Source organism: Anser cygnoides, chromosome 2 (assembly GCF_040182565.1).
Source record: "Anser cygnoides isolate HZ-2024a breed goose chromosome 2, Taihu_goose_T2T_genome, whole genome shotgun sequence".
NCBI lineage: Eukaryota > Metazoa > Chordata > Aves > Anseriformes > Anatidae > Anser > Anser cygnoides.
The window spans coordinates 94,423,044-94,450,175 of NC_089874.1; the positions used below are offsets into that span (position 1 = coordinate 94,423,044).

A 27,132-nucleotide genomic window follows, 5' to 3' on the forward strand; every position below is an offset into this window, starting at 1 on the left:
GCAAGGATCAATACGTAAAACATATCTCTGTAAGTATTGTTTGCTGAGGAAATCGCTGAAAAACAGTAACAAAGATGAAAGTTCACTTGCTTTGTAAAGATGTGTTTGGCAACTTTTAGCAAGGGACTTCTTTTAAAAGACTGCGTGTACTCATAAAAGAAGTATAGAGGGCATATTAATGCAGATACCTTCATGCTTTGCAATTATATCCATTTCATCAAATATGAAAGATTACTTAGTCTGAGCAAAACTCACTGTCTCCAGACTGCTCATTTTTTACCTTTATTATGATCTATATAATGAATTTTTAGTTTGATGTATAAAAAGTTGTATTTTCCAGAAAAAAAAAAAGGTTTAATAAGTGTGCTCCGAAATGAAGGTATCCTGCTCAAAGACTTGCTGCATCTACACCTCCCCCTTAAATAGCTTGAAAGTACAAACTTCATTAAGACCTCAGACCTAGAGGTAATTGTCATTAACAGTTATATTCCTGTAAGAGACTCTTCACAGAAAAGTCTGATAAAATCAAATCCATTGGGCTGCCTAGCAATTACTGTGAAAGCCCAGACTGTTTAACAGAGATTTTTTTTTCTTTTTAGAGGCTGGGGGATTTTCTTGCTTTTCATATGGGGTTCTATATCCAGCTTATAATTCTCTTCTAACTGCTAGCACATAGTTAAAAACATAACTGAAAATCTTTTATTTTCTATTAAATCCTTGATAGCTGTTTCAGGAAGGGCTAAACCTTAAATATTTAAGATTAGTTTCAATCACCATTTTTTACTGTGCCTATAAAAAGCTTATAGACACCGTTTTCTTCCCTTGCTGCCATTCACATACGTGAAGGACAGACTGATTCTTCCCTCAAATGTTGTACTGACCTCATGAACAACAGAAATAACACACTTCCTGATTTCGTGCTCAGGACAATAAATGAGAATTTTTTGCAGTCATTTAAAATAATCCAGAACCTGATACATAGCCTACACACTTGAATGGCCATTCTCCACCAACTGCTGATAACCCTGTCTGGCTTTTCAGAAATGCTTCAAATGATAGTATTTGAGTTAGAATTAGGTATTAAGAAATGGAATGGGTACAAAATAATGAAATACATCTACTGTTGAGGGACAAATACAGGTACATAGTTCAAGCTGGTCAGGTCTTCCAGACTGATTAGAGGTCTATCAGAAGTAAATTTGGTTTTACTCTGAAAAGAAAATTTCATTTTCAGGTCAAACAAAATGTTTCAAGGATGATCTTCTCCTAGCTTAAGAACGGTCCACCACAGTGAGCTGGAAACCAAGCACAGGCAGCAGGATACTTGCATGGCTGAAGAAGTAGCTCCTGAATAAACCAAAATGTAAAAAGGGGAAAGGTGGAAACATGGCCAGGTGACCCAGGAAGAATACAAAGCCATGGTCTAAGCATGCACAGATGCATGCACAGGGAAAGCCAAAGCCCACTTGAAGTTGAATTTGGTGAGAGACATAATGGGCAGCAAGAAGGGCTTCTACAAGCAGATGCCCTGATGAGAAAGGACCCAGGATAGACCAAGGTTCAATGCATTCTTTGCCTCAGTCTCTACAGTTGACCCTTGCCTTGAGGAATCCCAAGCCCTGATACTTCAGGTAAATACTGTATCAAGGAAGACTTACCCTTGGTGGAATAAGATCAAGGTAGGGATCCTTAAAATAAACTTTCCATAAATGAGTCCATAGACTCTGATGGGATGCACCCACAAGCACCGAGGGAGCTGTTTGATGTCAGTGCAAGGCCACGTTTGAAAATCTTCAAAAGATCACGGTGACGGGGGGATGTTCCCAAGGACTGGAAGAAAGCAAACATTCCTATCTTCAAGAATGGCAAGAAGGAGCACTCAGGGAAATACAGGCTGCTTGGCCTTGCCTCAGTCCCTTGAAAGGTGATAGAGCAATTGATTCAGGAAACTATTCCTAGACATATGAAGGAGAAGAAGGTGATCTGGAGGAGTCAGTAGGGATTTACAAAGGAATAATCATGCTTTAACAGTCTCTAGCTTTCTTCAATGAGATGATCAATTTGATGAATGTGGGCAGACTAGTAGGCCGTTTACCTCAACTTCAGTAAGGTTTTCAACTCTGTCTCCCATAACAATCTCACAGACAAGCCAATGAAGTATGGGCTAGATAAGTGGACAGTGAGGTGGACTGAAAACTGGCTAAACCTGCCAGTCTTAGGGGCTGTGATCAACGACACCAAGTCCAGCTGGAACTTGTTGCATACTCCAGGTGTTGCTGAGTCCTGTGCTAACAGCTTCATTAGCAACCTGGACAATGGGACACCATGTGCACTGGACAATTTTGCAGCTGATACAACATATGGTTGTGCTGCCATCTAGAGGGACCTCGACAAGGTGGAGAACTGGACAGAGGAACTCCATGAAGATCAGCAACGAGAAACGCAGTCCTGAACCTGGGTAGGACTAACCCCAGGCACCAGTACAGCTCAGTGTCTGTCTAACTGCAAAACAGCTTTGTAGAAAAAGATCTGGAGGTCCTGAAGGACACCATGTTGAACATGAGCTAGAAATGCGACCTAATGGCAAAGGTGGTCAGTGGTATCCAGGGCTGTGTTACACCAATGGAGGTGATCCTTATTTGCTATTCAGGGCTGGTGAATGCTGTGTCAAATTTTGGGCTCCCCAGTGTGAGAGACATGGTAAATCTATTGAAGGGCCATAAAGGTGATTAAGGGACTGGATTACCTCTGATAGGAGGCTAGGCTGTGAGAACTAGGATTGTTTAGCCTGGAGAAGTGATGGCTCTGGTGATCTTCTCACTGGGTGTAAATACCTGCTGGGAGAGTTTAACGAAGGCGGAGCTGGGCTCTTCTCAGTGGTGCCCACTGTGAGGGTGGTTGAACACTGGAACAGATTGCTCAGAGAAGTTGTGGAGTCTCCATCCATGGAGATATTAAAAAAATGTGACTCACAACAGCCCTGGACAACATGCTGTAACTGACTCTGCCTGAGTAGGGAGGTTGTATTAGACAATCTCCAGAGATGCCTTCCAACCTCAATTATTCTATGATTCTATGATTTCCTTTGACCAAAATGAGGATTGCAATTCATCTGTCTCCAATTTTCAATTCTTCATTTTCCTTAGAAAAACTTGAGACAAATCTCTAAAGCAAATGTTGTCGTTACACAAATAAATCAAAATGTTTTGGAGTATTATTTCCAGGTTTTGTTGCTGTAAGGGTATTTTTTCTCCCACATGAAACTACTAGTGAAAGAGTTTTAGCCAAAAGAAAAAATCCATCTCTAACACACTCCTTCAGAGCAGCTAGAAATGTCTGGAGGGATTGTCAGAAAGACCTCTGCCTCTACCTGAACTGGGAGGTTCTTTGTCATCATCCCACTGAGCAACACGTTTAGTCCCCGTGTGGGTTTAGAAAAAAATGTTACAGACTCATTCATCAATGCAAGCAAAAGGAAAGAAAAACAAAAAGCCTCCTTATTTATACTGCTAGCCCTTATTTATACTGCTGGTTTAGTTTTTTAATGATATATCCGTTGTTCTTTCATATGGTCATGGTGACTAACAGCTTTAATAACATGTGAGCAACCAGACTTGATTAGAACACCATTGTATTATAAAATTCAGCCTCTTTTAAGAGAAAACAGCATTTCTACACAGCTGATCAGGAACCAGAATTCCTGTTATATATGAAATTCCAACATATTAAAAAGACATTCTGATCTGAATTGCAAATATAAAACAATGACATTCCTGTGAAGTTAAAATTAAAAAACCCCACACAGTTCCTGTACATAAACATGCATCTTCTCAATAACTTATAAACAAGCTTTAAGGAAGTAGTTCCTGGGGTCACTGAAGAGGTTGCACTCACCAGCCTAATAAATTGTCTTTCCAACCGTAAGGACTTTCTTAGTGACGAAACTCAAAAAAAAAAAAAAAAAAAATCACCATGCTGCTTTGTTCTGATTCTTGTAAACTTCTAAAGTTATTAAAATACCACATCTCACTAATTACATTTCTTGCTTTGCACACCTTGGACCATTATTGCTGAGTTAAAGGGAAAAAAAAAAGGCTTTTCAGCAGGAAAATGCTTGCAGCTCAGTTAAAGCAATGAAAACAAACAAAAAAGACTCATAAAGATTCTTCCTTTATAGAAGAAATGTATACAGACTATACAGAATAACATACCTATTTCCCATCTCATAAAGATCCATGGATAGCTAGACATAAGCTATGCTAGCTATAAGTTGTAATAAGCTCTGTACAGCTTCAAAATTATTATACAGATATCTTCAGACATCCTAATACCATTTTTACCTCTCCTCTTTTACTTTTGTGTGCTCTAAGCTCAGTACTAAGCACAGGTCATCCAGACTTGGGATTCACCAGCAACTGTTCACATAAGCCAACCTGAGGTTTGATAATTTAATTATCTAATTATTTATCTGATTATTAATTATCTAATAATATAATTAATTAATTATAATTAATAATTGATATATTCATTTGCTAAAATAAATATTACAATATTCAAAGTACTGCAAGACCTTGGAATTGAGAAGGCTTGATAAAGATAATAACAGTGCATAAAACTGTCCCATTGTTTTGGAACAGGGTGTTATAATTGCCCTGCAGCATAACACTGTGGTATGGCAAATCCAATGATTTCTCCTAGTTAAGTCACACTGAGATACTAAAAATTAAAATGACCAAAAAAAGCAGCAGTAAATACAGCCACAACAAATTATCCATAAAGGTAGTCTCTGGGGTCCTGGCAAGGGGGATTTGAATCTCAGCACTTCTCACTGCTCAGAAGTGATGCCAACTGACATGACTTCCATCACATACTGCAAGTTGAGCCTGGTATTCCCCTCAGCACCCGCTGCTTGGGCATGTCCTCCAAGGTCCTTACAAAATGCACGTTTCATTCCACACCACCAGCTGATGCACACAGAAAACTGATGAAACCCACTAAGCAATCCCCTGATGACAGACTGCTGATGCACACCTCCACAAAATCTTCCCAGTAAAGAACCACAGGCATAAACATCAATACGTATCTCACAATTGATGCTTACTCCTATTCTTTTTCCCCTTCAGCAGCAGAAATACATAGGACCTAAAGAATTATCAAAACCTTCCAGTTCATACAATATATGCTGCTCCTTTCTAACCTCTCACAAACACAGTTCTAACCCAGGTATTTCAGATTATATCCATTACACGTTAAGGACGCTGACCTCCAGCAGCTCCTTTGGGCTCAAGACCAGCAGCATCTTACAGAGCACTTCTGACAGGTCAGTAGTGTTGGGAAAGTTGAGATAATGAGTTAAGAGCAGCACTTTTGCCAGACATAGGGGCATACCAGCCTTCCCTACTCTGTTGTTTTTGTTGTTCTTATAGAAGTATGTTGTGTTACACTGTCTTTGGGGTTGAAGGAAAGTATCAATGAAGTCGCCCATCTTCCCATTTTTTCCCCTTGTCATCCCAGGCTTCAGTTCCTCAGAGCTCAGGAGAAGTCTGTAAAAATCACTCCTGATTCTCTCCTGACACAAATATAAGCCACAAGCAACGGAAAGGTAGTCAGTGATGTTAGCAGGGAAGAATAGAAAGCTGTCCCTGAGTGTCTCCTCCACCCCATGCTGTAAAGCAGATATGAATGTTTTCCTTAAATCTCAAGGCATTAACACTGCTTCACAGCTATTCTGCCAGTTTCATTAATTGCACTTCTATTCCAATCATTTCATAAGCAGACTGTACTTATAATCTGGCTATTTATCCTAATGTTTGATGTTTCTGACTCATATAAATACATTACGTTTGAATGCAGAAAAGTACTTTGCATGACAAATTTGAGATTTCTGCCGGAAACATTTGACTGAAATTTATTTTTGCTATCCATAGGGAATAAGCCTCAACATTATTTGATTGTTATTCACATTTTGGTAATCGCATTATGAACCTCTACTAAGAAATGAAATGGCAACGTGCCTTTTTTCCTCTAAAAGCAAACGTCTTCCTCCCAAAAGCACAGACCTTGAAAAAGCATTATAAAATTAAAAAGCCAACAAAAATAAAATGATGGATCTGTGCTTGAATATTCATTAAAACATGACATTGCTTAGTCACTGCTCGCCATTTAGATGATATATTGTGCTTAGGCAAGCTTAATGCAACAAGGGGAATTCAGTCTTGTTTTTATGGGATGGGGTTAGATTTTAATGGACAGATTCCTAACAGTGCTCAGCCATCCTAATTGCATTTATATTGCTAGGCCATAAACCACTTTGCATCAGTTGACAATCTGACTTTATGTGGTAAGTAAGATCACAGAGAAATAGCAACTGATTTCATTTCTGGGCTTTATTCAGATCTATCTTGATAGTCTTCATTCTGTCCAGCAGCTGCTCTACCTACAATCCTTTATACTAAACAGCACATGCCCGAGTTGTCTACTGGAGTTATTTGCCCTTGGCATTGCTTGCCCTTTGTTTAAATGTTGTTATACTCATCTCTCCCAGAGACTTCCTCTAGCATTTCCCATCTTGGCAGAAAATTTACCACAGTTTATCTCTTCTTGTAGAGCTATCATCAAACACCACAAGCACAAGAGAAGATGACATAAAAATAAGTTTGGGCTACTAAAACCCAAGGGTTAAGTTCAACTTGTTTCGCCTCACAGATCTAGGGATCTTTTAATTGTGTCCCTCTCTGCCTTTAGACTTTATGAGCACCACATCACAGCAGGTTTCTCTCCAGAATTTGCTGAAAAAAACACAAAACTAAAACTAAACAAAGAATGCTGCCTCTACTCTTACCCTTTTTAACGTCAGTTTTTTAAATCCAAACACCTGATCTATTTCCTACCCTCTGACCATTTGGCAGTAGCTGAGTATCTCCTTTGCTTTGTTACACTGGCCCCAAACTCCCACTGATTGCGTTTCCACCAAATAACTAGAAGGACACCTTCCTTTTTTGTACTTGGGAAAGATATGAACGCAGAGCCATGGTCAAAATGGACACCCATAGGAACAGACAGACTCGTGCACCAAGCACAGCAGCTCCACTGAACCAGGTGTGCCTCCATTCAGAGTGTGGGGAGGAGAGGTTGTTGAACCTCACAACACTATGGGCACCTTCCCCAGCCCCGGTCCAAGACCTCAGGCTCAGCCCCATCATAAGAAAGCAGGACAGAGGCTTCTCCCTAGCTCTTTCCATTTGCAACTCAAGGAGCCAGCCACGTACTCTTCTCACAACCCTTTATGCTATATGTTCACTTACAGCATGGCTTGAAATCTTTTGTGTTGGAGAGTGAAGCAATCACAAATAATTAGGAGACCTGTCAAAACCAAGACTTTGAAAAATCATGTTAGATTTTAGCTTGTTGTAGTGTAAAAATATTATGTGCAGTTCGCAACTGTTTTATCTATATATATAAAAATGTTACTTTATAAAATGTCTGTATGTGCTGAAAAAGTCATGGTTTGCTCTAGAAAATTCATTAAGTTGGGTCAAATCCTGCTGAACTTAACAAAGATACTTGCCCTAGTCACAGCAAAGCCAGTTCAGCCTTTTGCATGATCACTGTATGATGGATGCACAGAGCGATGTAGTTTGCTTAGCTGATGCTTCTTGAAAGGGGTAAAAATTCCTTCTAGATTTGTTATCACTGTAATGTCCACTAGTCAAGTAGTGTGCGTTAGTGCTAAAGATAGATAAGTGGCTTAATAATTTAATAAGTGTGATTAATAGAAACATGCCACCCCATTTAACTGGATAATAATTATCTTTGCATTACGTTTCTCACAATTAAACTAGCACAATCCAAACATCCACATGAATTACACACATCAAGAAAAAGATATTCTGGAGTTTGAACTTCATTTGTTTTCCTTAATAATTGGATGTACCCAGCAGTCTGACTGCCCAGATCAACAGTGCATATTGGCTAGCTCAAGGCCCCCTCATTGATCCTTCGCATGCATGGCAAATTAGCCAGTAGGATAGCAGCTTGCAGCCCCTTAATCCTTTTAATGGTTTTGTTCTTATTGAATCAAGTGGCATAGGAACAATTGGATTGTCCTCACAGTTTCTTTTCCTATTTTTTTCTCCCTCCTTTTCTTGAACACTGCTTTAATTCCCCTTCCTTGTGGTGACTTGCTTCTAAGAATAGCAATGGCCTGGTGGAACAGCAGGAAGAGGAAGCACCACGGGAACACTTTATACACAGCAAACACTGCAAAAAGAAACATGGGAAAACACACATTTTGTGATGTTTTGCCAAACACGGTTCTAAATGGATGCAAGCATCCATTGATCTTTCTTTCTTTATTTATTTATTTTTGGATAAGCAAAGACACGTCCCTAAAGTATGCAATCCATTTTCAGTCTCTGTTCCTGTAAGCACTCTTTTGTTCCTCTGAACACTCATTCTGCCCATCTCTGAGCACCCTCCAAATCTGTGGACTTACTTGTGCGATGAGGTGATCAGGAATGAATTTCAGATTATAAGAAACAACTGGTTCATACGGTGGCACTTGAGTATTTTCCACATTATTCTCCAAGCCAATGCAGCTTCTATTCTCTACCTGTATCATTTTAATGTAAAATTATGGAAGATTTTTATGTCTCAAATACCTTTGGGCCTGACTGACGTTTTTTTAAATGATATTGATATTCAAACCTCTCTAGCAGCTTCTGTCAGGCTGTGCAGCGCACTGGCACAAGAGGCTATAATCCAGAGGTTTCAAACTCTTTCACTGTCACCCATAACCCTAGTAAGGACTGGAATCGGAACATTCAGCCAAAGCATTTTGTGATTTTTATTTATGGAGGCAGAGGTAAGTGTAACTTAGGTTAGTAAGCTGGGCTGCCAACTCTCAGAGCACAGAAGTAGGTACACTTACTACTCAGCCTCTAGGCATCAACTCTGGCCAAGATTTGGAGTGGATGTCTGGAAACAGAAATCACTTAATCACTTAATCAGCCAAGATGAATTAGCAGATCTCGTGAACCACAGCTTAAGCAAACTCCAGCCAGTTTTCATGTCTCTTTCAAAGACCATCTTATTTATCTCAAAATAAAAAAATAAGAAAGCCTCAAACCAAATCAATAAAAATGGCTGAGAACAAAGAAATTACAACAACAAAAAATCTAATGATACTTTTCCTAAAAGAAATCAGGTGCCTGGAACCATTCTGAAAAGGCAGTGGTCTGTTGCTTTTGGTTGCCGTTTGCCAGTTACATGGAGAAAGTATTTCAGAGAGATTGCATCATGATGGTGAATAGAATGGCAACCCTCCCACATTTACTCACACAACAATACTTTTGTTATTCTTTAAGAACACAACTTATTCACGCTTGGGCCCAGACTCTCTGCTAGTTGGGAGCTGGGTTTTATTGTTTAACGCCTACTCACAAGAAGGAAAATAAACTATTGTTGTGATTATGGGATCTATATTGAAAAAAGAAACCGTTCAAAACAAACATCCTCCTCTGTCCCAAAACATGCTTAAACATAACCTATCCTGTTGTCTATTCACTCTTCTAGATCAGTTCGCTCCAATTCATCTTTACATAGTATAGAAAGAAAATCATACCACTCTATAGGGTTGCCAAAATTTATGAAAATGTGTTTATATAAAGAGTAAGTCCAATAATTCTGACCCTAAGCCTTGCCCTTTAATTTCTGTAATCAAGTTATTTTATGGTATGAACTTCTAGCAATGTCCAAGGAGTGAAACTAGCTAGATTGTTTTAGGTCATTATTTTGAAGGCACATCTAAAACCCACCAATAAATGGCAGCTTTGCAAACAGCATCCACAAGATCTTGGCCAAATGTTTAGGGGGCAGATGGTGTCAACTACCATACCTCTACTATTCATAGAATCACAGAACATCCTGAGTTGGAAGGGACCCACAAGGATCATTGAGTCCAACTCCTGGGTCTGCACAGGACCACCCAAAAATCAGACCATATGCCTGAGAACACTGTCCAAACACTTCTTGAACTCCGATAGCTTGGTGCTGTGACCACTGCCCTGGGGAGCCTGTCCCAGTGCCTGACCACCCTCTCAGAAAGGAACATCAACACACACTGACAGTTTATAACAGGTAAAGACTCCCCATAGGATCGTGAACATTTGCTGCTTTGTGCAGTGCAATCATTACTTAGGTCGTTAGAAAAGGGGTGTAGAATGATGCCATACGAGAAATGTGGCATTTTCCCTGACTTGGAGTATCATGCCTTAAACATGGAACTGCGGCGGTAGACTCTCAGAAGCCTAGCTTTTTATTCCTTAAGGGTTTTTCCAGTGTGGTTATGCCATCAAAATCTTTCTAGTATCAAGAGGTTTAAACCAGCTCTTTTGACTATAGCTCCGTCTAGTTTGCTTAGTGAAATAGCTACATATAACTGAACAGACTTCATGCCAGCGTCACTCTGTTGTATAAAACGACTGGCCTCTGACTGACATACATAGTTAAGCTGAGAAAATGTCTTGGATATCTTATCCCCTAAATCCTTGTGATTTTTGTGATTAATGGTAAAATTAATTGAAAATAAAAATCTGCTGATTCAGTCCATATTTTTCAAGAGACTACTGAATTTGTCTCATGGACTTGATAATCCAAGTTTTTATTTTATCTATGCACCCTCAGTTTATAAAACTTAATGTAGCTTTTATTCAAATACTATCTTAGAGCAGTATTCTCCCTGCTCAGCACCATGTTGTTTTTTTTGTTGATACTTGTCAGAATATCATTGACATTAACGTAATACTTACAAAATACTGATTTTTATAGCTGCCTTAAAATCTTATGAAGCATTCAGTAGGAAGGTAGCCAAAGTTCACGCTGATTTGAAAGTTTTGTTTTAAAGGAGAAACTAGGATAAAATTTTAGTGTCCTGGAGTTTCAATTAATAATACGAATAGAATATCAGAAGTAGCATTTCTTCATCAAAACAATAATAAATCTGAAATATTAGCATAAACCTGAGACAACACAGTCAAGCTAAAAGATCATAAGCAACAAGCAAGATTAACCAACCCATGTCAAAGCTTTGTATTACATTAGTATAGTAGAGCACAATTTGTAAGATGCTTTAACAAAATACTTGCAAGCTCTTTAAAGTAAAAAAGTAACAAGAAAAAAGAAAAGAGAATAGAGAGGAGGAGAGGGGGGGAAAGTTATAAAAAATATTCTTCCCACTGTCATAGAAATGCAACATTTGAGATTAAAGAAATATACAAGTGGAGATCCTTTGCCCAGTGAAGTCTTCTTTTCATGGAAATAACGATGTGAATAAAAGTGGGTGAGTAGGGGATGTGATATTGGTAAACAGATGTGTGGGTCTTAATTTTACAGTTTGGCTGAGTTGTACACATAGACCTGAAAGTGTAACAGACCTGAAATGACCATTACAAATGCATGTAAACTTAGAGTAAAATAAAATGAATACGTTTAGGGACAGAGCACACAAACTGAGCAAGAATATGTTCAGTGAACGTTTACTTCAGAGAACAGTGACATTTTACTTGAATAAAGCTGGTCTGAAAAATTTCACTGCTGTAGCAGGCCTGCTTATAAGAAAGATTCATCTCTTTTAAAACAATTCAACTGTTGCCTGAAAAACAATCATTAGAAGACAGGTACTTTAAAAATATATTTCACTGGTAGAAACTGTGAGAAAATATGCCCACTTCAAACAGATGGATGAGCTGCCAAGATGAGTCTTGAATCCATAGGTGACCCAAGCCTGCAACAATTTATTTTTAAAATATTGTATGCCCTTTGGTTGGGGAGGGTGTAATCATCTGTGATGTTTTAGTGTTATTTCCCACCTCCACAAAGCTCCCACGGCACAAGGAGGGGTGTCTCCTGGGAGGGTGCCGAGGTTTAGGAAGAGGCTGGGACATTTGGCCTACACCTGGGGGTCCTGCAGATGTTGGAGCCCAAGGCAGGCTTGGTGCCTTCCCCAGCATGAGGCATTTGCTCTTTCCACCACCTCTAAGTGTTTAAACCTCAACTAGCAGGTAACTTTTAACCCGGATCCACAACAGCTCCGCTGAGAGCCATTAAAAACTCAAAAGTGACAGCTGAGGCAGATGTTTGTCAAAAAAATAAACTGCAAGCATGGAGCAAGCATCAGGCATGAAACCAGACACTGTAGGCTGTATAGCTCCTCTGATTATATCCCACAGTTTATTTCTTTTCACTCTATATTGATTGTATCAAAAATCAGTGGAGACTAGCTAGGGTTTTTATGTAATTTGCAATTAGTCCTGTTTGTCTATAATGGATCATACATTCCTTTATTCTCTTCTTCTCTGTTATACACAACTGCCCTAAAAGTAGTGGAGTAGTACTATATGAAGTAACCTTAGTGAGGCAATAGGAAGAAATTTGCCTTATTGATTTTGTATCATACTAGTTAATGCTTCTTCTCAAATAACAGATTTAATGTCTAAAAGTTGCGAAGTACTCATTTGAATATCAGAACATCTCCCTTAAGAGGTTTAAGAAATTGCCTCATAGGACATGAAGAAGAGAATGCTAGTTAAAATTTTGCCAGTAGATGTCTCTGCTAAACTCACTGAAGGGAACACACTAAAATTATAAACTAAGCTACAACAAAATGCAAGTGGCAGTTTGTGCCTTTAAACTGAAGAGTAGGGGTAAGAGCAACTAGGTCACTAGCAATTCTGAAGACTATTCTGTCATAGTCACAATAAAAGTGGGTTTTACTCAAAACTCAGTGACACCCAAGTTAATTAAATATTAATTTTGTCTTCTGTTATTATCTCACTGACTAAGAAGAATTCATGAAAGGCTAAACTTATGTATTAATATTCTTGACAGAAGTTAAGAATGTAGAGTCTTGAGGGGAAAATATTTTTATCATTTAAATTCCAGCTTTTGCAAAAACTAATAGTCCATTTTTCCTTCCAGCAGAGAATTTACTTAATGTTTTCTCTCAAAGAAAAAAATTGGTATATGGGAGAATAAATTTTAGTTTTAGGCTGAAATAGAGCAGTACATGGTAGAATAATTATGCCCCTGATGGATAACATTCAGAGATTCTTACATTTTCTTTACATCTATATGTTGTTTGGCAATGGTCTTATTTGGAAAAGCACAGCTTCTAAGCAAAGAAACTAATATTAGTTTCTCATAATTGGCACTTGTCGTTAACATACAGCATGATTTTCTGATTAATAATGAAGAAAAGATCTCAAAAGGCATAGATCAGCTGGAAAAGCATCTGCTTAAAATACACACACGTAATTAGGAGAGGACGTCAAACAGACTTGATTACATATTTCATGGGTATATGTCAAAGAGTGTAAAGCGGTTGACTTAACCCCAGGGTGACTTCAAGAGGATTTTCTCTATCTAGTGTTTGTGATTAGCACCATATAATCTGGATCTGCTGAACAAGTAGAGTTTTACACAATATGCAAATTTCCTTTCACTTTAATTTAGCCCCTTTGGATTTAGCATAAAATCTCTGTGTTGCATGATGGGCTGAAAAAGCTGGATCCAGTTAGCTAGGAAATTAGAAATGTAGTAAACGAAATAAAGTAATCCTTGCCACGGTAACCAACGTGCATTGGAATGGGACCCTGACATCTGCAGAGGGATGGCTGAAGTGCACACCCCAGGACCAGACAGACCTTCTTGCGAATGCCAAAACATTGATCCCTTCTTCTGTCACACAGTGCTCTAGTACTTCATATAATTAAATTTATTTCACTGCCCTATCAAGATTCATTTTCTAGGTGTATATTGGTAAGAAATCTGTTCACGTATCTGTCAAGTAAATTAGTATCCACAAGGTAACATTTTATTTCCTTGTTAGCATATCAAGACATGGCGAAATTAATTAGCAATATATTATATTGTTTAAGATTTAATGGAATTAATTCAAGTCTAATTTTATTTTCCATTTCTGTTTCAGCTCTGGTTTTCAGCTAGTACTATAGAGGGTACTTGACTATTTCTTGTACAGGCTTAAGAATACAGCTGCAAAATTTTTTGGTTATTTTTTTCCCCATTTAAAAATGGCATTCCAGGAATAACCAAGACCTTGACCCACCAATCAATTTAGGCAGCAAAAAATCTTTGGAAGTTCTACACCCAAGGCTAACTATAAAAACCCTCACCTCTGAAAAATGTGGTTCCACAGCCTTTATAGGTTCTCTATTTCTTAGCAAAGATAATGGCAACTTTGTAGTGAAACTGACAATTCCGTCATCTCCTAACTACATCTGACACAGAAAATGATCTTCTAGGGAGGAAGATATTAAAGACAGAAAGCGTTTTTCCAAGATTTCCTTTAGCCATGCATCGGCAGTGCTGGGTCAGTATATGAGCCAGCAGATCAGAGTTTCATTACTCTTGACTGCTGTTAATATTCCTACAACCTTTATTGAAGAGTAGGGTCTTATACCCATTCTCCCTTGATGTAGGCTACAATAATTTCTCCCACTTTGTTTATTGAAAGTGACAGATTTCACAACACTACCTCAGGCAGAACTTGGAATAGACTATCTACAGAAAGAAAAAAGAAGTCATCCATTATTTCAGACTTGCCTTCCAAATACATGATGTGTGCTTGGCGGTGTTTTCAGATAGTTGCACAAGACTATCTCACCTACTTGCTCATTTTGTAATACTGAGTCTGTAATTGTTTTAATTCTATCTACACCCATTAGCAAATATGTGCTCCGCTGAGCATGACTTTCCTAATAAATTAACAACAGTCCCAACAACAGCTTCTTTTGATGCAAAAGAACCAATTGAGCTTTCTTCCTAATCTGCTTTAACTAGTAAGTTGGAAATGAAAATGATCACAGACTTCTGAAGTCAGCTGTACATATTCTTTTTTCTAACCTGACTGATTCGATGATTTTTTTTTAAATAACAGGGACATTCTCTCCCTGGAGATAGATTTTTTTTTTTTTTTTTTTTTTGCCTTTGCAAAATAGTTTGTCTGCTGTCAGAATGTAAGCCTTTCCCTCAAAGAGAAAGCAATATCTACCTGAATAAGCTTGGATTTGAAGCATGAAATATATGTTGCAAATCAGAAATCACTTTGAGTAACAGACGGATGAGGGTTTCACAAATAAGAAAACTTATGTGAAGACTTCACACTCCTCAGGATTTTTCCAACATATTCCCTGTTCTGCTTTATCAGTTGATTTCAGCCAATAGAAACGGAGAGTCTGTTATGCCGAACACTAACCACAAATCCTAAGGACAGGCTAAAAAAAACCAAAATACTCAGGAACACTACTTCCACCTCAATTAATCTGACAGTTCAGATTTCTAGTCCCACATGACCATTAAGCAGGAAGGTTCTTTAAAAGTCAAAAAATTTCTTATGCCATGCTAAGCTAATCATCTAAGCTCCCTTAATAGACAATGAGAAGAACTGGCATTGCTGGCTATAACTCACTTCATCCCAAATATTCAAAATACGTCAGAGAAATCAAGGTGGTGAAGTACTGTCTCTTTCCATGGATTGCAATGGAAATCTAGATAGTCAGATCAGACATTGCTTCTGAGAACAACATAAGGTAAATCCCACACAGAGTCCAAATCCAGATCTAGAAACTCTTTCAGGAAGCAATTCTTCACCAAGTGGGTAAATGAGCGCTGACTGGCATATGTTGCCCATAGAGGCTGGGGAGTCTCCTGCTCGGACATGGTCCCAGGCAACCTGCTCTGGGTATCCCTGCTTGAGTAGAGGGTTGGACAAGGTGGCCTCCAGAAGTCCCCTATCAACCTCAACCATTCTGTGAGTCTGTGAACACAGTTACCTAACTCACTGCTCCCCTGAATATTAGTATGTACATGATTCAATAAAAGTCAAGTAAACTTTGTGAGTGAGAAAAGGAGCTCAAGCCTCAGAAGTCCTCATCCTCACCCTATCCATTGTAATTAGCCTTCTTTTCATGGCCCCATTGACTTCATAAGAGTGTACACACAAATGAGGTCTGTCTCACTTCCATGCTTGACAAGATCATGGAGCAGATCCTCCTGAAAACTATGCTAAGGCCTATGGAAAATAAGGAGGTGACTGATGACAGCCAACATGGCTTCATTATGGGTAGATCGTGCCTGAAAAATCTGGTGGCCTTCTACAATGGGGTTACAGCTTTGGTGGATGGGGAAGAGCAACTGACATCACCTACCTGGACTTGTGCAAAGCATTTGACACTGTCTTGAATGATATCCTTGACTCTAAATTGGGGAATGTGAATTTGATGGATGGACCAGCTGGTAGGTAAGGAACTGGCGGGATGGTCGCACTCAAAGAGTTGCAGTCAATGCCTCAGTGTCCAAGTGGAGATCAGCAATGAGTGCTGTACCTCAGAGGTTGGTATTGGGACTGGGGCTGTTAGAACGAGTCCAGAGGAGGGCCATGAGAATGATTAAGGGGATGGAGCACCTCTCCTAGGAAGGGAGGCTGAGGGAGTTGGGGTTGTTCAGCCTGGAGAAGAGAAGGCTCTGGGGAGACCTTACAGCAGCCTTCCAGTACTTAAAAGGAGCATACGAGAAAGTTTGAGAGGCACTCTTTATCTGAGAGTATAGTGATAGGACAAAGGGATTGAATGGTTTTAAACTAAAAGAGGGTTGATTTAGATTAACTATAAGAAGAAATTCTTCACTCAGAGGGTGGTGAGGCACTGGCACAGGTTGCCCAGAGAAGCTGTGGATGCCCCATCCCTGGAAATAGGGAAGGCCAGGCTGGATGGGGCTTTGGTCTAGTGGAAGTATACCTACCCGCGGCAGGGGGATTGGAATTAGATGATCTTTAAGGTCCCTTCTAATCCAAACCATTCTGTGATTCTATGATTATACTGTAGAGGTTCTGATACATCAATAGGTCACAGAATCACAGAATCGTCTAGGTTGGAAGAGACCTCCACGATCACCTAGCCCAACCTCTGACCTAACACTAACAAGTCCTCCACTAGACCATATCACTAAGTTCAACATCTAAATGTCTCTTAAAGACCTCCAGGGATGGTGACTCAACCTCAACTCAGGTCAGGGCTTAGTTTCACAGAAGCCATCTGATGCAAAGCAGGTAAGTCACCTCTCCTGTATTAACCCATGTACATACACTAAGGTACTCAGAACTGCAAGAACATCAGAATTCAGTTAGTGTTCACATTGGTAAAACCTTGTTCAAAAGATAATCTGAATAGGAATGAGGCTCCACAGTTTAAGTCAAGGATAAACAGCATTCACATACAATGTGATCAAAAAATATACTGATTGATTAGTAATTTGCTCTACTATGGTAAAATAAATAAATAAATAAAAAGTAACTTCTTTGATTAGAAACACAATGGTTTATTTTGAACTACATAAATAGAGTTGGTATAGAGATAGATTAATCACTACAATTTATTAAATGTCCTCCCATCTTGCTTTCCTGGTTGTTCACTACTATATACTTCTCTTGATTTCAGTGATAGGGAGAGAAGAGGCCTGGGATTTTATCATTCTTGTTAAATCACCAACCACTACCTTGAAGAAACTGAACTAGCACATGGAGAAACTTTACTTTTATCAGCTCATTAACAACTCTGATTTATAGCTACCGCAGCTCAAGGAAGGCCTCCAAATTCTTATGTTAACAATCAGGGCTGGAAAAAAAATGATTAGCAGAGAGAGAAAGCAGACAAGAATGCACAACTAATGACAACACTCCTGTCTTAAAGCCTGTATCTGGGAATGACAAGTGCAAGAGCGCACTTTATCACTCCTCAGGATTCAGAGCAACAGTTCTTCTAAATCACTGGTTCTTTGTAAGACAGTGGCATTTCTGCTGGTTTTAGTAAAGACAGCAACCCATAACACAGTATCACTGAGGGTACTAACAAGTTCAGCAGCTGCCATATTCCTCATGACAATGCTGTTCTTTCTATTTCTTCCCCATGTGCTTTTATTTTATTTTTAAACCAACAGTTAGATGAAGGTGTATAAATCATACCAAAAACCAAAGGGCATACTGCTATCTTACTTAAAGCAGTTTTACACCAGGGTGCTTCCAGTAACTACAAAAGTAAATCCTGATCTGCAGTATGGAAGTGCAACTAGTAGGACACCCAATACATGTATGTAATTTCTTCGTCATCCAGGGATTAAACTATGCACGTAAAGATGGATGGAGGAGGGAAGGCAGACATGGGTCATACTAACTGGTATACACGAGACTCTCTGGTGTTAATAGTGTATGGTTAAACATTACTTGGTGAGAAAACTGAGATCAGTGAATCCAGCATCCTTTTATACGGTAACACATGAAGCTCCCTCAAAGCAAAAATGCCTCAAGTTTCTTACACTCATTAATATCTGGGGAGCTGCAATGCACATAGCCCTGCCAAAGGAGAAGTTCTCAGTAACTGCAGACTTCAAGAGCTCAGTTGTCACTGCACGAGCGAAAAGCCCGTCAGCAATGCTTCCTGCCAGCACTGGCCTTGGCAAGCCAGTGCCACAGCACCTGCGCTGATCCCCCAGGTATTAGTTGCTTTGGCTTCCTCCTTCCAGATGTCTCCCAAGCACGAGAAGACTCTGCTACAAATCCCTCCCCTGCAATAATACTGCTTGCCACCAAATGCCTTCAACACAGAAGTCTTACTAGCTGCTTTGTTTGAACATAGAACAATTACCTCTTGCCAAGTGTATATCTTCTGTCAGCTGTGCAGCACTTTTTCTTCATCAGCTCAGCTTATAACAAAGACATTTTTCTTCTTATTTTAGTTCCTAAGAAGTGTATTTTTCTCTTCAGCTGTATTATGCAAAAACACCCAAGACATTTCTGTACTGTACTACCTCTCCCTGTGTTATCTCTACAAGTCTGAGGAAAGGCTGACATTTTTAGTCCTTGCCTAGCCCTCTTCACAGATTAGGCAGCTTGCAAATACAATCCACATCAATATTAGTAAATGTGCATTAGAACAAAACCAAAAACATAAAAGCAGTTTTCATTTCTAGAAATAAACCTTATATACAGATTAAACCCTCCAAAAGCAGCCTTGGCAGGATTTTTTCCTGCTAACTCACTTTTTCATAGCTTCTGAAATCAAGCCCTAGCTGTTCTGCTCTGCTTTCAAGGGTATAAATTATGTGTAGTTTGCATTAGTCAAGTCACAAAAGAAAACTAAGAAACCTAGACTGACATAACATGCTAGCAGCAAGAGCTGGTAGCAGTACATAAATAACTTTCTTTCTAGTTTGTTCTCTAAACCAAGTTCATGCAGGGATAGAAAATAGAAAACAGAAACAGTCACCTCACTAACCATGAAAGGAAAGGAGAGATTTTTGTCTTTTGACGTACCTAGTAGTGTCATTATCTGGGAATCAGAATACCTTTTGGCTTTAAGCATTTATTTTTTTTTTTTTTTTTTTTTACAATCCTTTCATATTTATAAGTCTTACTTTTCTTTCTGAAGCCAGATTTTAAAATGTCCTCTCTTTAGTGTACCCGTATTTTCATATTTAGAGTGTGGATAGAACATCTTCTCCCCAGTGTCAACTTGTTGAACATTTTTTTTTTCTCATGAAAAAAGACATCAACAAACCCTATTGATCTTCCAAGTGCAGTTACAGAAGGTGTTAATTGTGAGCAGTGAAGTGAGGAGACTTGTACAAATTGCTCAGGTTTCTTTTACATTACAGTTCCTTGTGGCAAATGGTTGGCAGAGGGAAAGTAAAAATTTCCATCAGTGATTCATCCTCTCTCAAACCAAGGGGAGGGTTTCCTCAAAAGTGAAGAATTTTATATATTTTGGCCAAAATGGAGCATCCACTTCCAACACGCCTATCACATGCCAGAAGACACGTATTAATGCCATCTTTAATCTTAAAATAAAAGAAAAAAACCCAATCCATTAAAAATATGAATGAAAGCAGCACCAAGGATGAAAGCAGTAAAAAATCACAGGTATTACACCAACTGTCCAAGTGAAAAGCCAAGATGATGGCAGGAAGCAGTCACAAATCTCTACACAGATGAAATTCCAGTGATCCTTGCCAATCTGATCAAGGAAAGAAAAATATTTTCTGACCCTGAACTGGATAATTTGTGAAACCATAAGTATTTAAACATGACACACATGAGAGTCTGTACAGTACCATCATCAGGAGGCTGTCCAATATCCCACCACTAGCTGCAACCAGTCCTTGATATATGAGACGATGGCAAAAACTAAAACATGGCAGAAAACAACTCAGAAGCCCCAACTTTCAAAGGCCAAGGTAAAAATAAAAATTAGCCTTACCATTTAGCATCCTGCACTGTATTTTTTTTTCAGCTGTTATGTGGTATAATTGACTCTACGAAAGCCAGCACAACCTTTACTTTCCAACAACCAATCAACAACCAAATGGCTTTAAAAAGGACTTTAAATTCATCATGCTTAGGAGACTTAGTCTGCATTTCACTATTCCTTCCAATACATATTACATTTTACTGTGAAAAGGATTAATGTTTCCTGACTGAATAGACATCATAATTAAAGTAGCACTTCCAAAATAATTGCCAATGATGTACATTAGCTTCATTTGTAAAACTGATAAATATTTACTAATAAGAGTGCATAGCAGCTAAGGTCAAGTTTAAAGATCCTAATATACAAGATGTCTGAAAATGCCTTAAATACTCACACACATCATGATATAACTTTGGCACGAACTATGCCTTCTTGATAAATGGAAGTTGAGACAGGTCAAGGACTTAGTTGGGATGATATCAGACTTGGAAACAGACCTCTACTTATCTCAGCACAGCCTAATGATGAAACCTTCCATTAGTGATCTCCCTCTCTATCTTCAATAATTACACCGGTCAATCCAACTACCTTACATCCCAAGAGAACTTCAGCAGTGCTTTCATTACACAGAAGAGAACGCTTAATAACAAAATCACTTTGTTTATCTTGCTTGTTTCTGCTCCACGCTATTTCCAACCCAGAATGAGAAGCACTTTTTGTAGTGGGTGAATGCAACCAGGAGCTACAAGAAAGCATCATTCAGAAGTGATTCCCATCTGACAGTGCATTTTGCCACTGGAAACTCTGACAGTTGAAGTGGAAGAAATATACATAAAGTGGATAAGAACAAATCTGCAATCCTGGATTGCAGAGCATTCCTACAGCATGTGATAGCTTTATTGCATACATGCAAACGCCAATAATCTATGTTCAAAAGGAACAGAGTTCCTTCAACAGAAATTAAGGAACCTGCAAAGCTTCAATACTCTCAATGATGTCCAGGAGGCACGGTGAGGGGAAAATGGCAATACCAAATCACTAAATCACTATAACAAATCACTAAATCCCTTGCTGCATTGGTTGTGCCCATCTGTGCACAGATATATTCAATGCCTACAGATAATGAAGAGCTAAACATTTGGAAAGGTAAACAAACCGTTCTGGACAGCACCTACCGCTTCGTAGGCTGTGGTTTGTGATGGAAAAATCCAAATGTGACCACAGCTGTACAACTTTGTCCTACCACCTTTTAAAGGTAGTTACTTGATTTCTCTTCTGTATGAACAAATTTTAATTAAAAAAACATACCACGTGGAAATGTATGTACACACACCCATAATCACGTTTTAGTATGAAGGGAGACAATGAACATTCCTACTTATGTGGAGCAAGTTTTAATTCATCTGGGGTTACATATAATGGTATAGGACTAACCTGACTTTGGGAAAAATTCAGGGATCAACTGGTGTCTAAAATCCTTTGCAGAATTAAATTTCTTCTTTCACCATAGATTCCTGTAACTTTCACTGGTCTCTTATAGATGTTAAGAGGCAGTGCTGTCACTTCTGCTTTTCAGTGTGGCACTCCAGAGTTTGTCTAGAGACCACCAAAGTACCTAAGCTACACCAGCAGTGATGAAGTTTCTAAATCCAAAGATGTCACAAACATTGTTTATTTAGTTTCTCAATTTTCTCCTCAGAGTAGGTTTCTTCTCACTCAGTCCTTCAGCCTATATATATATATATTTAATCTCACCTCCCTTTGCCTTTCTTCTATTAAGCAGTGTGACAAGTTAATTTTTCCAAGGAAAATAGAAATATTCCTATTTTTTATTTTTATTTTAAATGAAAGGATTATTAGTCTGAAAACTTGTAACAACCTCCATGTTTTTGACCTAGCTATTTTTAGCTTTAAGAAACCTTGCTTTCTAGCAAAAACATAAGCTGTTGCAATAAGCAATATCAGGAAAAACAGAGGTTATTATACCTGTTAGAATACAATAATTAGAATATAGTAAGAAAAAAAAAACAAAAACCCAACACTAAAAAATCTCTGTGAAGCTAATTTAATATAGATGTTGTTATGCCTCAGAAAACTGAAATCATTGCTTTGGAAGACTTACGAAACTTTTTACCACATCCACAGAAATGTTCCAGCATCCAGAAGACAGCAGTCCATAGCTACTCTCAAAGTGACAGAGCGCCATAAAAAGCTTTGTAATGATTTCATTCAGGCAAACTGCTAAAGAATATGGTGCTGATATAGTTGAGTGCATTTTTTATTAATGAACAAATACAACAGTTCACCTTGTTCCCTTCAGCATAGTATAAATGCATCTGCTTTGCTATTTGAACCAGTTAAACCTGGGTATTGATGAGTGTTGGAGCAAATAAAATTTTATATACTTCAGATACTGGAGACAGAAAGTTATTATTAAAGCCAGACTTAAAAAATATATATATCTTAAAACAAATAAACAAACAAAACCAAAACTCAACAAGCAATAAATGAATCAAGCTTAGAATTAAAGCCAACTGACTCACCCTCATAACATTTTTGTGGATAAACCCTTTGACAGACAGGTCTCCAAGTCACTTCAGCTACCCTAGATCTTCATCACTGCTATCCGTGAGAAGGCAAATTAAAAGCAATAGTAAAGACTGAAAGGTCTCAACAGACTCTGTTCTCGCATGTATTCTACCCTTTTATCAACTGCTTCACACTTTGTTCAGGGTCAAATATCCCCCTCTGCCTAGTACCAGGAGATTTTTTCAGTAGTTTAGCTGAAATGGGTACCAAGAGGAGGCTGAGATGGATGAGGAATGCAATGGAAGAGATACTCCCATTACATCAGGCATGCCAGGCGATGCTCCTACACATTAAACCAAAGCAATTAGCCCCCTTTACAAAGGAATGTGTTTGCTTAAGATTGTACATTCTTCTGAACCATTTTGTAGTGCAAGAAGGTATGTATAGTAAAAGCTTATTTTGGATCCCTGGTTTCCATGCAGAGCCCCATAAAGCAAACCATCCTTTTTTGTTGGGGCTCAGTCAGACTCCCATTAAAGTCAATGAAAACTCTTCTATTGACTTCCACATGAGCAAGTATATACGAGAATATCCTTCACAAAAATCTCTGTGAGGAAGAAGAAACTAGAAACCTTCAGATAACTCCTGACAAGAAACCTCCACAGACACAAGTAGAAATTATGCAAGCCTGAAAAGCTCATGGTCAGTGTCTCTCTCGACTCAGATCATGATGCACTTTATGCCTTAATATATGAAATTGAAGGGTGCACTGGAGAAGGGAGGTCCAGAAATTTCACATTAACTGTGCATGCACCTGACTATGAGACATATTCCAGGAGCATATTTTGTTAACTTTGCGCACACCACATGTGGAAGCACGCCACAGTGCCAGGCTCCTGCACAGCCAGTGCTGCATGCTTCTCTGGCTAGGTGCAATCTCCTGCACCTTTCAGGAGAATCACTGACCTACAGCAGCAATCACAGACAGGCTGTGTGTTTGGGGTGCAGAGCCAGACAAGCAGAAGGGTATCCTGGAGTCAACACGGCACGATGAGTGTCACCCCTCACATACAGCATCTGGTTTGAAGACTATGATCCAGCTCAAAGTTGTATCTGGGACTGCAGTGTTAGCTCCCTGGTAAGGACTTCAAAGATACTCAAACAGGGGGAGCTCAGGAAAGAGTTTCAAAGTCAAAAGGCTCCCTAGCAAGCCAGCAAGCCTGCTCTTCCCTTTCCTTGGGAAGATAAAGTCATGGCAGTAAATGTACCATGGAAATGATGGTTACCAGGGAAATCCACTGCAAAGGGACCTTTGCCAGGTTTACGCTGGCTTCCCAAACTTAGTATGACTGGGGAACGTCAATTCCATAAACCACAGGATAGACGAAGATGGCAGGATATGAGCTTGTTTAGAAATCTCAAGTGTAGTTATACATAGCCACAGGCTCTGATTGTTCAGGGCCAAGTCCAGCCAAATTCTGAATATACCCAAGGATGGAGATTTGGCAGACTTCTCTGGGCACTTGTTCCAGTGTTTGACTACCCTCATCCTGAAAAAGAATACTTCTTTATATCCAGTCAGAACTTCCCCTGCAGCAAGCTGTGACTTGTCTCTTTGCCTTTCACCTTGCACCTCAGGGAACAGGAACTGTACTACAATTTCACAGCCATGTGCTTCTCTGAGGGAGAAACCGGAGAATTTCATTAAGATTTACAGTGGTAAGTTATCTCATATCAAAAACAGAATGAGGAAAAAAAAAACAACAACAAACACATAATGCTGCTTTCCACTACAGTGTTTCAAAGTACAGACATAAATTAACTGCTGTGAGAAATCATAGTTTGGAAATTTTGCTGCATGAAGATAACTACCCGCACAGTGGAACTGGATTTCCTATCTAACAAAAAAGCTTTTGGCTGCACTTTAAACTCTCTTTCTTGGTTTCTCTCTAAATCTGTATTACCAAATAGCTTTTCTGCACCAGGTCAAGTTGCCTGGTCCTCATGCACAGCAGGAACTCTTACTGCTTCAAGTATGAATAGGATGTAGCTCAGCTACTTTCTACTATTATTTTCCTATTGCACCTTTCTGAGTGTGAGGCAGACTAGAAGTGCTTGATGTACTCAAGCCTTACATGTGTGTTAGGTTAAAACAGGCTGGATACTTCATTTTTTCCAAAGGAGGTTGGAATAATATGATGTGTAAGGCCTTAATAAAGCAGATACCCTGAAGAATCTGTTCTTCACATTGATGAATATGGTCTGTAAATACAGAAAGGAAAACTAAGCTACAGCCATAGGAAATATGACCAGATTTGTGCCCCAAGTATAAATCTAGAACTTCAGTCTTCATTATTAAAGTCATGTTAACTGACCTGTGAGTTTTTCCAGAACATCAAATCCATGTTTCAGAGCAATGATATCAAGAAAAGAGACTGTGCCGTCTTCAAACCTGAAGAATGGAACAAAGCATCACAGTAAACAAATCACGCAGCTTCGGTACAGACTTTAAATCTATTTTGAGAGGCACTATTTTATGTCCATTGAATCTAACGTGCAGACTATGAACTCTTCCCTTCATGATTCCTCTTCCAGTCTTGTAATGTCCTGTGAAGTCAAAATATATTCTTTAAAGCTAGAGGTTCATATGAGCAATTGTTTGTACACAAAAGTTATTTTTTCCCCTTTTGGGCTACTTATGGATTTTGGATTTTTGGTGTAACAGGTAACAGTTGTGTCTTGTGCCCTAATCACAGAATCATCTAGGTTGGAAGAGACCTCCAAGATCACCTAGCCCAACCTCTGACCTAACACTAACAAGTCCTCCACTAAACCATATCACCAAGCTCTACATCTAAACGTCTCTTAAAGACCTCCAGGGATGGTGACTCAACCACTTCCCTGGGCAGCCCATTTCTAATAACCCTTTTGGAAAAGAAGTTTTTCCTAATATCCAACCTAAACCTCCCTTGGCGCAACTTTGGCTCATTCCCTACCCCCTACCCCCTCCCAAAAAAAGAAGCACTCACATAACCCCTGAGAATCGGCAAGAGCTGTTTATTGCCAGGACATCTTGCAGGCAAGCCTGCGAGATGTCTGTGGTGTTTGGTGGCTCCACGCTAATGCTTGCGATGGAGCCTGAGCAACGAGTAGGGGGCTCGCTGGGCGCTCCTGCGATGCTGTTGGTGCTCTCGGATGGCAGAGCACAAAGACATGCCACGGTAGTCCCAGGTCTTTTCTGGCCGAGGTGGATCCACTTCCATCTGTTCTTCCACATCTGGTGGATCCAGCTCCACGGGCTCCACAGTGTTGGGCAGAAGGCTAAGCCAGTCCTTGCCCAGGACTGCCCACATGGGATGCCTTCCGTTCGGAACGTTCTCAGGCCAGGGTGCCGAACCAGGGGGCCGTCCAGTTCTGTGCCTAGGTCCCATGGCACCGTCGGCTTGATTTTCATGCATGGGTCCAATTCTGCCATCTGGTTTACGGTCATGGCTGGGTCCCACACTGTGTCCCGGACTATGGGCACGCCTCTGCTCCCTGTGGCTGCCTGCCTGATGTTCCTGCCTTCGCCCCACATCACCGTTACTCCCATGGCAAGGCCCAGGCCCCCTGTCGCTGGGTGTTTCAGGGGCTGGCCCGTTCCCCGTGTCGTTGCTGTGCCAATGATACCGCCTATATCTGTCTGTGGGCTGGGCGCCAGAGGTCCCTTGGGCACTGGTGTCTCTTGTGCCGCCGGCGCCATCCCTCCGCCCATGACACCTCTCCTTCTGGTCAGGTGCACTCCTTCTTGGTGCTTCACCGGACTGCATCACAGTCCTCGCACACCAAGGAGGCCTGCCGCTCGCCTTGCTCTTCTAGTCTCCTTCCTGCCGCACAAGCTGGCAGTCAGAGTGCCTAGATGCTCAGCGAATGGTGGGCCAGCTGCAGGGGGCCTGTTTTATAGGGCCCGAGTCAGTGGTGGCCGCTGTGACCTCAGCAAGCCTCTGTAACGGACCGGCCCACGCGTGCCCAAAGGCGGCTGTGTTGGGAGCTGCCTGGAAGATGCCTTCACGTGGACAAGGAGGAGGGTTGGGGGGGCTGAGGGCCCCTTTTCTGGGGCTGGCCCCCCCAAGGCCATTTGGCTTGCCAGAGAGAAAGGCTGCCCCTTGGCCACAGGGACTGCCCTGTATCTCCCATCCTGTGCCCTGGGTTTATTTTTAACGCTGTTTTTTAAAGTAATTTCATTCTATTCTTTACGGAAAAAAACAGAAGCAAAGTGCATCTTCAGCCCTAATTTCCATGTGTGCTT

The 27,132-nt window shown here is 39.9% G+C and overlaps 1 protein-coding gene across 11 annotated transcripts in view; it reads right to left on the reverse strand.

The window, feature by feature from the left end:
* MOCOS (molybdenum cofactor sulfurase) overlaps positions 1-27,132 on the reverse strand; it is a 230,034-nt gene that overhangs the window by 76,733 nt on the left and 126,169 nt on the right. For all 11 annotated transcript variants that reach the window (XM_066992631.1, XM_048046067.2, XM_066992625.1 and 8 more), the window contains one exon: positions 25,220-25,296. In XM_066992631.1, coding sequence (XP_066848732.1) covers positions 25,220-25,296 — 77 coding nt within the window. The remainder of the gene's footprint in view (positions 1-25,219; positions 25,297-27,132) is intronic.